Raw genomic sequence first — 12,708 nt, 5'->3', positions numbered from 1 at the left:
TTCTTCTTCTTCTTTGGTGATCCCTCGTAGCCGAGTAAGATTGTCTCTCATAAACATGGTTTTAACATTGAGTCCATAAGTGACTGTGGAGGTCAATTCTGGAACCACACGTCCTTCCACAGTGGGGACATTGGTTTCCAGGTGGGTGTGGATTTGCCAAGCGTGCCTTCTTCTTAGCACATGCCTCCCTTGCGCCCTGAGTTCAAGTGTCTTCAAAGCCCATGATGCCTCTGGTAAAGGCTGTTCTCCAACTGGAGCACTCACAGGCCAGTGTTTCTGAGTTGTTGGTGTTTATACTACATTTTTTTAGATTTGCCTTAGACAGTCTTTAAACTTCTTTTGTTGACCACAAGCATTACGCTTTCCATTTTTAAGTTCAGAATAGAGTAGTTGCTTTGGAAGACGATAATCAGGTATCTGAACAACATGTCCAACAAAGTTGATGTTGAAGAATCATTGTTTCAACATTGAACACATATATGTGGTAAAAGGTAAAGGGACCCCTGACCGTTAGGTCCAGTCGTGGATGACTCTGGGGTTGTGGCGCTCATCTCACTTTATTGGCCGAGGGAGCCGGCATACAGCTTCTGGGTCATTTGGCCAGCATGACTAAGCCGCTTCTGGCGAACCAGAGCAGCGCACAGAAATGCCGTTTACCTTCCCACCAGAGCGGTACCTATTTATCTACTTGCAGTTTGACATGCTTTCAAACTGCTAGGTTGGCAGGAGCAGGGACTGAGCAACGTAAGTTCACCCCGTCAAGAGGATTCAAACTGCCGACCTTCTGATCGGCAAGTCCTAGGCTCTGTGGTTTAGACCACAGCGCCACCCATGTCCCTATATATGTGGTCTATATGGGCAAAATTAATACACTAAAATTCTGTTGTTGATTTGCAACATTTATTAGTCACCTTATAACTAAAAGTGACCAGAGTGGCTTAATGGACAATAATGCTTAAGATACAATAATAAAAATAAGAAGAAGAATAAGACTAAGATATGATGTGTACAAATTCAGTGGAACTCTATAGCAAAAGAAAAACAAAAGAGTTCTCTCTTGATCTCCATTTTTAAACCTTTAGGAAAATGCAGACATTTATGCACCTGTGTTTCTGCAAATTTAGCAAGCTGTGACATTCAGAATATCACTTATCAAAATAATTTGCTAACCAAATAGCTGTGACTATGAAGTTTAAGAGAAGAGGTTCAGCTTGAGGCAATTGCTAAAAGTGACAATCTATACTGAATTGTCCTCTGCTTTTAATGTATCATTTCCTGCCCTTGTCAGGGATGTGGACTGGGGCTAGAGAGATGCATGTGACAACATTATGACATATAGTGTGGTTGTTGCTGGTGTTAGAGGTCTTAGCACAGAACTCCAGTGACTGCCACATGCCCAATGTAGTATCTGTTTCTGCCTTAATAGTTGTACTTAATTACAGCCCAGTTTTCAGAATTTTTGTGTTGGGTCTATGCTACAAGATTGATTTCCAAATGCTCTGCAAAACTTATTTTAAAAGCATGAACTACAATAGTACGGTTGACAATTTCTGCTTAAGAATTACCGTATTACTGTTGCCAAGTTACTGTGCTACTTACTTGGAGAAAAGAATGATGGAACTACATGGGCCTCGAAATCTAAGCAAACTGTTGAAAATAACCTACTCTTGTCTGGTTTTGATGTATTTTTAAAAAATATCCAAATCTTTAGTTCCATTTAGAGCTCTTCTGCTGGTGTTTTCCGTTTTACTGTTTATATTGCTGTCACATGAAAAGTGCTACTTTCCTTCTCTAATTGCAGGAGTTTTCATAATAGGAAACAATGTATAAGAAAGGAGGCTTACTTGATGGGCTAAAAATTACTTTGCACCAGTGGCGTAGCGTGGGTTGTCAGCACCTGGGGCAAGGCAAGTAATTTGCACCCCCTAACCCCTAACCTGCCACCGCTGTCAGCTTCTTCTTGCTGCTGCCTGGACTGGGCTGGTGTGGTTCTCTCCCGCGCTCAGCGCTGCGCTGGGCGGCCGCTGCACTGTCCCTCCCCCAGATAGTCCCTTGCTCTCTCTCTGCACCGCACGCCTGGCACCCCCCCTCCACAGTGGGCGGCGACCCGGCGGCTCGGATCGGATTCGCACAGCCAGCACTGCAGTGAGAGAGAGTGAGTGAGCAGAGAGGGGCAGAGAGCTGCGAGTGCAAGCGCCCCCCCATGTTGAGCCCGGTGCGGCCGGCCCCCCCTGCACCCCTCACGCTACGCCACTGCTTTGCACTGTAACCATTTCCCCCCAACTCCCCACTTATTTCTGAATGCTGTTTTTTGATCAATTTAACCTGCAATCCTAAACTTATTTTGTACAGAGTAAGCTCCTTTTAACACATACTTCGGAGTAATCATCCCCTAAACTTCAGATTAAATTATGCTGAAATCTGTCCTAAACTCCCATTGTTGAACATACTTATTCTTCAACAAATCCCACTGATTTCAATGGGACTTAGTCTACGAATGCTAGACTACTCCTGGGTCAGGTTCAAGGTTGTTGTGTTCATTTACAAAGCCCTGAACAACTTAGGTCTACGGTACTTCAGCGACCACCTGAACCCTTATGTCCCAGTTCAGTCACTGAGAACATATGGAAGCTGATGGCGCTCATTTCATAACAACAAGAAATAAAACATTTAGTGTTATTCCAGTATTGTGGAGTACTCTGGTAATAGAGATTTAGTTGTTGTTGTTTAGTCGTTTAGTCGTGTCCGACTCTTTGTGACCCCATGGACCAGACCACGCCAGGCACTCCTGGCTTCCACTGCCTCCCACAGTTTGGTCAGACTCATGCTGGTAGCTTCAAGAACACTTTCCAACCATCTCGTCCTCTGTCGTCCCCTTCTCCTTGTGCCCTTATTCAAGCCCCTTTGCCACGGAAAGGCAGTGATCCATGAAGTGGAGAGATTTAGTAGGCGCTTTCTATTTCAACCTTTAAATGCTTGCTGAAAACTTTTTTATTCTGCCAGATCAATGCAGACAATTAAGAATGCACATTTCCACAATAGTTAATTGATGTATGCCTTAAATCATTTTTATATGGTTTTTACTGTATGGTTTTATGTTCTTTTGCTGTAAACTACTTTGCTATTTTTTAATGAAATAGTGGTATATAAATAAATAAAATAAGCTAAGTGGGTCATCACCAGCATTCATCTGAACTTTTGCTGTTATGAATGAACACAGAATTGGCTGAGCACTCCTCACCTGGAAAACAACTTTTTTCCTGGTGCTATAACTGTTTTCAGTGCTGGGCAGTTCAAGCAGAGTGACTGGCCCTCATGTTCCAAGTGCTGTTAGAGGGCAGGGAGCAATGGGGAGTGAAAGGCAAAGAAAGAAACAGAGAAAATGATTAGCACCTCTGAGAAAGGAATCTGAATGTGAGAGGTTACAGCTGCCAGTGAAAAGGGAATGCAGAGTTTCTAGGGAATGCCACATAGAGTTGGTTTTCATTTTAAACTGGAGTTCCCAAAAGTTCAGGGCAGTGTTTCAGAACAGTCGGCAGGCTCATTTGATTCTACAATTTCCCAATAAAATAGACTGGCTTCCACTTAACTGCAAGGCTCTGGCATACCAGCACATAGTATTGAAGTTTGAATTTTTGTCTCCATCAGTGTGTGATTCCTGAAAATTGGATGTCTGGAATTCTTCATACTGGCGTGGTCTGCCTTCTTGCAATACACTATCTAGATGGAATCTTGCAAAGCAACATGGGGCTTGTGGGGTGCTGTGAGTGAACCCTACTTTGCAGCAGCAGGCAGGGGTCACCCCCGTGGCACCCCATGCCCTGTGCCTGGGTGTGTCCTGTGGGCACCTTGGCAAGCGCCCACCCTGGACACAGACAGAGAATGCTCTGCTGCTGGCACCATGTGTTCTAATGGAGACCAATAGGAGCTCTGTGTCTCTAGTTATTACTTTCTACAATACGGTTAACATTTTTAAGTTCTATAGTTACACCCGATCTCTGCAGAAACTTACTGTATTTGCAAGGAGAGCTAAGTTTGACCTCTTTCTAAGTTTCTTTTTGTCTCAGTATTATATAAACAGCATCTGATTTGCATGGTTTGCTCAGCAATGTTCCTGCCAACAAAATTCTGCTTCATATCTTTTGCAACTTTACAGCTCTATAAAGTCAATTCTCCATGACTGTGGACACTTTTAAGTGTGCAAGTTTTACTATGTTTTTAAGACAGAGGAAGACATATAGATTATACACACAAAGCACCCATCTTTAGCTAATCAGTTCAATCCTACTTCCTGTCAGTGAGGAGGACAGAGATATACCTAAATATTAGCATGACATAATAGTTTTCAGCTTGCATCTATGCAAGAGACTGAAACAGTGAAATTGGTTTTACTGTCCTGTTTTGGGTGGCCTAACTTTTGCCCTCAGCTAGTTTCAGTAACAGCCCAGCTTTAATGAACCTAAAATTCTGTATACTTGAAGCGCAATTGTGATTTAGTGACTAATTAACTTCATTCCAAATTTCAATGGAGCCAATGTTTTCAATTGCCCATGAACCAAATTCTTTCTAACACAGTGCTGAACTCAGATACGACGCTACCTGAAAGTGATTTGTGCTTTTGAACTACTACATTCTGGAAGACTCTGGAAGTAGCAGCTGGTGCAGAGGATAGCATTACAGTGGTGCCTCGCAAGACGAAATTAATTCGTTCCGCGAGTTTTTTCGTCTAGCGAATTTTTCGTCTTGCGAAGCACGGTGTCGGAAAAGTTTTGGAAAAGCTTCAAAAATCACCAAAAACCTCAAAAAAGGCTACCACACTGCGTTCTATGAGTTGCTCCTCGAAGTCAAGTCGCAACTGTATTAACGGTGTTTTCGTCTTGCGAAGCAAGCCCATAGGGAAATTTGTCTTGCGAAGCAGCTTAAAAACCGCAAAACCCTTTCGTCTAGTGAGTTTTTCGTCTTGCGGGGCACCACTGTAATTCAAGGCCATAGAGAGACAACGGGATGCTCCCTCACAATCACCACCATGGCTATCACCATCGCTCAGAACAATTGCCGGCTCATCCTCCCCAAGCTTGGCAGCAGCCCTAGTGGGAGAAATAGGGACATTCTGGGATGGTTTTCCTAGTTCCGGGACTGACCCTGGATAACTGGGACGCTTGGAGGGTATGTAATCTATCAGAGGGCAGAACCTGGCTAGATACACATTAGACCTTTAAAGCACATTTGAAGCACATTATTTCTTCCAAAGAATTTTGAGCACTGTAGTTGCTGGGAACTGTAACTTTGTGAATGGTAAACCACAATGCCCAGAATTCTTTGAGGGAATGGATGTGCTTCAAATGTGCTTTAAGCTTATAATGTGTATACAGCCTAAGAGGGGGGGAAAGTAGTGTGACCACTCCATTTCTCCCGTGGAGGCTGATCTATAATGGGGTGCTGCCCCACCAACCTCAGTCAGCCCTCACTCATCCCTTACCTTCCTGCCTTCTTGGTTTAACCAGCCCAGAGGATGGACCTGGTGGTCAGCTTTCTTCTTGTGTCAATGTTTCCCTTGTAGAACTTAGCAGGAAGGTGGATGAGGATAAAACTAGAATCAGTTGCTTCATCCTGTCATTGGTTCTGGCTCCATCTACTGTTGGGTTCCCTGCTTTCTGCCCTAATTGTCCCAAGGGGCACCAGACATCACCCTTTCCTTCTATCTAACCACCCATTTCCTGCCTTTCTCTTTCTGACACCCTCTTTTCCCTTTCTCACTTTCCCTACCTCTCTGCCCAGTGACCTGCTGGAAGAGGGACAAATTGCTCTTGCTAGAAATCACAGCTGATTGCTTGCAGAGAGCTTTTGAAATAAGGCTGAGAGCCACATAAAATTAGGCTACCGGCCAGAGGTTGACTGCAGGTTGCCCACCCTTGGTGTGAAGATGCAACTGCAGTCATCTTTAGAAGCTATTGGTAGTCCTCTAGTAAGCTGCAAATGCATTTGATCGAATCCAGTTGAGGGGGTTGCATCCTTCCTTGCTTTTGGAATTGCTTGCTGAATACCCACATCATTTTGCTATACTTGCTTTTGTTCAGTGTTTAACTTAAGTCATCATATTTGTAGTTTTAAAGCTATGAATTATTGTGTGTTCATCTTTTCCATGCATAGATACTTTCCCCAATTTTACACAGCACCTTGGCTATATTGTTAAAGATAAGTAAATGCAGATTCTTGTAAACATGTACTTTCCTGTTCTTTACTGGAATAGGCTGATAAGAATTGATTTTACATTTGATATTACAGTTCTGCGCTGTGCCTTATCTCCTCTCCCACAACCACTGTGTACCAACGTCATGACACTTCTGAACACTCAGTAGATCCTATATGATATCTCCCAGGATGCAATGCATGAAAAGCAGGAGCATAAGAGTTACAAATATGCAATGTTTTCAATGAAAGTGCCATGATGCTGTAAACAGGATTGTGAGCACTCGCCATTTTCCAATGTATCTTGGTCTGCAGCCAACAAATGTGTCCTGATTTCAAATGGATTCATGCTAAAGCTACCATGCTTTCAGCCCTCTAAGCAAAATAATGGTGAATGGAGCATGTAATTAGATATGAAGAAATAATTCCGAGAACTTCATATTTCACTGAGCTCAAACTCAAGTGCAACACAGGCTGAGTTTTTTTAAAACACATATTCATTCTTTCATTTTTTAAAAAATCCAAAAGCTCAGTTATAAAAATCAAAAATCAAACTCCTCTTCATATTAAGATTACTTTTTAAAACTTTATAGAAATTTGTCAAAACAAACTGTTAGGACTGTAGTTAGTATTTTACCTCCACATTTCTTTCCCTTATCACCATGAGCTTGAGCTCAACCATTTTGTACCACTGCAGTAAAATGATTTCAGTTGCTCACCTGGTGCTGCTCACATGTGCATTTTGGTTCTTGCAGAGCTCTGTCATAAGTGCCACAGGTGTCACAGGCTGAACAAGTCTGTGAAAAGAGAGAGAGAAAAGGGAAAGGAGTGCTGAAACATCCCTTCACAAAAGTGTGTATGAACTTGCCAGTGGGGTGAGGTCTAAGGAGGTGAGAGCGATGTGGATTTGTAACTGAGCGACTGACTGAACCCAAAGGTTTCCCAGGTTTTTATTGTCACTTTTAGTGAATTCTCTAAAATGGTTGCTTCTACCCATTAGGGTGGGCAATAGTTGTGGACCAGCAGGGCTTCGTGGGGCATAGAGGGGAGAGGGTGATGCCTCCCCCCTTGTGACTGACCGTTGGCTTCAGCCTTGGTCGGCCGCAGAGTTAACAAAGTGTCTAAAATTATGTTATTATTTTGTTTTATCATGTATAGGAGAAAGGGCATTTTCCCCCTCCATAAATAACACCTGACTTAAAAACTCAGTATTTTGTCTGCAGAGCTGTAGCCTTTATGGCGAAGTGTTATCACTGCTGCCCCAGATGCGTGGGTTGGCATCACCTCTGCTCTCAACTGATCACCTTGGGCACAAGCCACTGTTAAGGTCTCCTCTCAAGTACCACTAAAATGAACAGGAGTGTAGTCACCCTCATGTTGCTCCCAATCATTTGAATAGGACCTTAGGCAGGTGCCTTTAACGGTTCATTGCGGTCTTTGATAAAAACTACCTTTCTTTGCTATTTGTTTTATAACAGATTTTTGTCTTGTTTTATCACTGAATGGTGAGAACAAAATCACAGTATGGGGTGTTTTGTGGTCTAGTTCTTGTGCAATAAATCAATATTTAAAATGTGCAGTGGTTCCTTCCCTCCCACTTCTCCTCAAAATGGGGCCTGGAGACCTGGATTCTTGTTTAGTTGAAATATGTGACTTTGTCTAGAGACAGATGCAACCCTTAACAGAGGGCTGTAACTGGGTTTACTAGCTTGGTGATAAGTCAAAAAGAATTGGAACTATTATCCCAGGTGCCAAGCATCTGTGCTTTGCAAATGGGTTTTCAAAGCTGCAGCTTTTTCATGAACAAGGAGCAAAAAATATTCCTAGTTGAGTTAGGAAAACCATTCCTCATCTTCTGCCAATTGCATTCACCATGAACTTCATATGGTACTCTTTTGATTGTACTTTGGAGAAAGAATAAAACTTCTTTAGACTGAAGAAATACATGTACAGCATGTGGGGGGTTTTGTACATATTTTTTCCTTAAAAGGGAGACTTGTTCCCCTCCTCCAAATACCCAATTTCAGTAAGGAAAGTGGTTTGCAGCCACTGTGTGTATCATTTTATTGCCTACAGTCTTTCATACATTTTATATGATGATTTATGAGCTAGAAGGCAATGCCATGCAATGCAGTTTTGCCGCTGCTCTGCTGGTTTCTAACCATGAAGTTATTCCTTCAGTAATTATGTCCCAGCTGCATAGTGCAACCTTTGCAACCTCCTCCTCCAGGTGAGCAAATGTCCCTAGGCAAACCTCTCTGAACCTCCCTAGTGTTCACCGTTGTCTGCATATATTAACGTGACAGCCCAAAACTAGGCTCTGCATTTTGTATCTGATGTACACAATGCCTCCCTTTCTTTCCTGTATATCTGCTCACTAGAAAGCAAAGCCATGAGACCAATGAATGCAAGTTCTTAAATATTGCCACTGAAAAACAATAGGACTCAAGGGAGCTTTTCTCCAGAGTATCCTGCTTCTGACAGAGTACCCTGTCACTTCACACATAATTACAGGTGGATTCTCATGTTTTCATTGTGGATAAACCACAATTTCCCCTGAAAACCTTTATGGGGCTATCATACATGTGGGAGAGAACAAATGAATGAAGTAAACATATACTCATTTTGGGAGGTGTATATGCATCATGTCTACAGAGACCTTCTTCAAATGCTACGGAACCTCTGTGGAAATGTATTTCCTCCAGCATGTGAGGTGACCTTTCATTTGGGGGAATTATTCCCTCAACAATGCATTCAATGGGTTGTAGCCAATGCTGCTCCTACTCATAGTTGACCCATTGAAATGAGTGAACCAAAGTTAGCCATAACCAGTAAGTTCAACGGGTCGACTCTGTGTAGTATTAGCACTGACTACAGCCCATGGCTATTATTACAATTATTTATTTTATTTGTGAATTGCTTCCTATGTGGCATCTCAATTTTTTTTATAGCAACCGCTCATCTTCTACAGGGTTTAGATTCCAAGGATTTGCATATAATGCAGCTAGTGGTTGAGGGAGTTAGAAAGAGAGCAAGCAAAGGCCTGTAATGTGCGCCTGCTCTGGAAGGCTAGGAATGCTCAAGCCAGGCTTCCTCAACCTCGGCCCTCCAGATGTTTTTGACCTACAACTCCCATCATCCCTATCTAGAAGGACCAGTGGTCAGGGATGATGGGAATTGTAGTCTCAAAACATCTGGAGGGCTGAGGTTGAGGAAGCCTGGCTCAAGCCATTATCTCACAGGAAGTCAGGTTACCAGAGCAGGAAATCCACACCTTTCCAAGAACAACTATCAGCATTTTAGAATCCTGCTGGATTGCGCTCACATATTTTAGCTGTAACATCTGTATGGATTTTAAATTATAATACAATTCCCCCCCCCTCCACCCCCTAGGACAGGAACAACCAGTTGGTATCCCACAGTGGGTAAAAGCCTCAGCGCCTAGGGCTTGCCGATCGAAAGGTCGGCGGTTCGAATCCCCGCGGCGGGGTGCGCTCCCGCTGCTCGGTCCCAGCGCCTGCCAACCTAGCAGTTCGAAAGCACCCCCGGGTGCAAGTAGATAAATAGGTACCGCTTACCAGCGGGAAGGTAAACGGCGTTCCGTGTGCTGCGCTGGCTCGCCAGATGCAGCTTTGTCACGCTGGCCACGTGACCCGGAAGTGTCTCCGGACAGCGCTGGCCCCGGCCTCTTGAGTGAGATGGGCGCACAAACCCCAGAGTCTGTCAAGACTGGCCCGTTCGGGCAGGGGTACCTTTACCTTTACCTTTATCCCACAGTCAGTTCACAGCAGAAAGGACTGGGCCACTATTGCTGTGAAAATGTGTGTGTGTGTGTGTGTTTCTAAATCACATCAAATCAACACTGGGAGTAAAAATGGGATGGCTTCCAGGAAAAACATGGAAATTCAACAGCTTGGGATGAGAACTGTTTGAACTTTTGGGAGCAAATGAGTGCAAAATGTCAGCACAAGAGTGGGGAAAAGGCCAGTGGGGAAACTTCATTTATTATCGACTGAATTTAGTGCCACCTGGAAATACACTGCTGGTCTGAGGAGGAGATCGCTGCACCTGCTCCCTCCAAAACACAGGTCGTGGCAATCTTGGAACATCCTTGCAACATCCTGAAGAGGAAGACACTATGTGGGGACTGCACTCGACTTTCTCGAGAAGAGCTCAGGAGAAGATGAAACCCGCCCGCGTCTCTACTTGTTCGCGCAAACTTCGCGCGAGTCCGCCCGCCTGCTGCTGCTGCAGAGATGGCGAGTGCCTTTTGGGGACAAGCGGGGCTCTAAAAACCTGGAAGATCCCATCGATTCTAAGGGGCCGCAAGATCCTGCCATAAAAGCCGCCGCCTCGTTTTCACGGCAAGCGTGACCGTTAAAATTAGGGTCATCTGGCATCTCCCGCCGCCCAAGGCTTCTCTGAACATCTGCATCCTTTATTGGCAGCGCCGGAGAGGGAGGCGCTGGAGAGGCGGCAGCAGCAGGCGGAGAGAAAATGGTTCAGCGAGGACCTTGACAGCTGCGTGCGCGTGAGAGAGAGAGAGAGAGCTAATATGCCCTGCCGAGAGGAGCGGCGCCGCCTCCCCGCCGACTAAGTAGCCCTTAAAGGCTACGCAACTTTCGACGCCGCTTCCCCCCAGCCCTTCAGAGAAGGCTTCCTGAGGGGAGCGAAGAACTCCAGGCTCTTTCCACACACTTCCGCGCCAGGGAAAGGAGGCGGCGGCGGCTGCTGCTGAGGAGGAAGAAGCCACCTGCTTTCCTACTGGAGCTGCCTGGAAAAGGGCTGAGGGGGGGGGGCACAGCGGAGGACTCCCCCCGCCGCCTCGTCCACGAGAGCAGCGCGCGCTTTCCCCCGCCGCCAGTCCCTCGGTGCGCTCTGTGGCGGGAGCCCCGCTCGCTCCTTCGCTTCGCCCGCCGCGCAGTTTGGAGGCGCCCTCCGTCAGCTCTCTCCTCGCTGCCGCCGCCTTCCCCCGGTCTACCTCTGGACCTGCCTTGCGTATGCCTTTATTTGTGCCGTTCTTCTTTTAAAGCCCCTTCCTTCGCCGCTCCTCCGTGAGGCGAGCGCCGCGCCTCGGAGGCGAGCGGAGCGGGGAAAGAGGCGCCTGGCTCCAGCCTCGCCGCTGCCGCCGCCGCGCGCCCCTCTTCGTCTCCCTCCGCGGCGGCGGCGGCGGCGGCCTCGGAGGCAGCAGCAGCATGTCGAACTCGGGTCGGAAGGACTTTGACGTGAAGCACATTTTGCGCCTCCGCTGGAAACTGTTCAGCCACCCGGCGGCCCCGGCCGGCGGCTGCTTGCAGCAGGACAGCAGCTTCGAGCACTGGGGGCCGAGCCAGAGCCGCCTGCTGAAGAGCCAGGAGAGGAGCAGCGGCGCCTTCTGGAAGAAAGCTGCCTCTCCGTCGCCCTCGTCCTCCTCGCCGCCGCCGCCTTGCGCTGCCTCCCCGCCGCCCCTCAACGGGACTTTGCTGCCCGCCACGCGGCTCCATGGGCTGGCCGAGCAGCAGCGGCGCCAGCCGGCCCCGCGCACCGCTTTCTACGTGGAGTCCCTGGAGGAGGGGCCCGGCCGAGGCGCGCCGGGGGAGTTTACGCGCGAGCGGGAGAAGGCGCTGGTGCTGCGCGAGGTCAAGGAAGAGCCGGCGCCCTTCCTGGAGGGCGGAGGCCAGGCAACAGGTGAAGGGGCCGCGCACAGGTACAGTACCCGCTCAGGGGAGCAGCTGGCCAAGCGAGGCGAGGCTGCCTTTGGGGGCAGAGGGGTGTCCACACACACAGAGGCGCCTTCCTTAGGAAGGTCAGCGTGCTCATCCCCTGTAGGTTTGGGTTTTCTTTAATGCGCTGCACTTGGTCACCTCGCGACGCCCCACTCCACGGGAGAGTTCATCGCACGTGTTTGCCCCCTTGATCTTCTTTGCAATAGGATAACAGGAAGGAAACGCGAAATAAGGCACATTCCCAGCCCACCTCTGCCAGATGCATGCTTTCTCGGGAGTAAGCCCTCCTGAACCCTGGGCAGTGGCGTAGCGTGGGGGGTGCAGGGGGGGGCCGGCCGCAACATCTGGGGGTTAGGGTTAGGGGGCGCAAATCCACGGGTTAGGAGGCGCAAATTACTTGCCTTGCCCCGGGTGCTGACAACCCACGCTACGCCACTGACCCTGGGAGACTTCTGAGCCTTTGAACCTACTCTCCACTCTGCATGGCTGCAGTCTTGCTTGAAATGAACAGCTGGGTGCTGAGCATGTTCGCTTGGAAGCGGAACTCAGTGGGGCTCACTCCCGAGATTGCTTCCTTGACAGTTTACTGTGTCCCCGATGCTTACTCTCAGTGCATCAGATCCCAGCCTTCAAGACTTGGAAACTGGTAGAACTTGAGTAAAGATGGGTAGGAAAGGGCTGCATATCCCTCTGAGTTCAAAGGGAGGGATTTAAGTGCACATTTAACCCTCCCTTTAACACCAGTGGCTCTTAAAATTACTCATCTTTGATGGATCATGCACTTAGCCTTCATGATGCCACAAGACTCTGGGGC

General features: G+C 47.2%; 1 protein-coding gene across 4 annotated transcripts in view; it reads left to right on the top strand.

Annotated features, from left to right (window-relative positions):
* Positions 1-11,277: 11,277 nt before the first annotated feature.
* Positions 11,278-12,708, top strand: part of KLHL1 (kelch like family member 1) — a 125,165-nt gene continuing 123,734 nt past the window's right edge. The window contains exon 1 of one of the 4 annotated variants that reach the window (XM_083501211.1): positions 11,278-11,875. In XM_083501211.1, the coding sequence (XP_083357337.1) occupies positions 11,385-11,875 (491 nt within the window). In that variant the 5' untranslated portion in view covers positions 11,278-11,384. The remainder of the gene's footprint in view (positions 11,876-12,708) is intronic. The other 3 variants (XM_083501209.1, XM_083501212.1, XM_083501210.1) reach the window with 3 other exon arrangements.

The sequence above is a fragment of the Podarcis liolepis genome (assembly GCF_965112155.1).
Source record: "Podarcis liolepis genome assembly, chromosome: 4".
NCBI classification, from domain to species: domain Eukaryota; kingdom Metazoa; phylum Chordata; class Lepidosauria; order Squamata; family Lacertidae; genus Podarcis; species Podarcis liolepis.
Note: the sequence above shows the minus strand (reverse complement) of the source record. Positions and strands in the feature narration are given on the sequence as shown.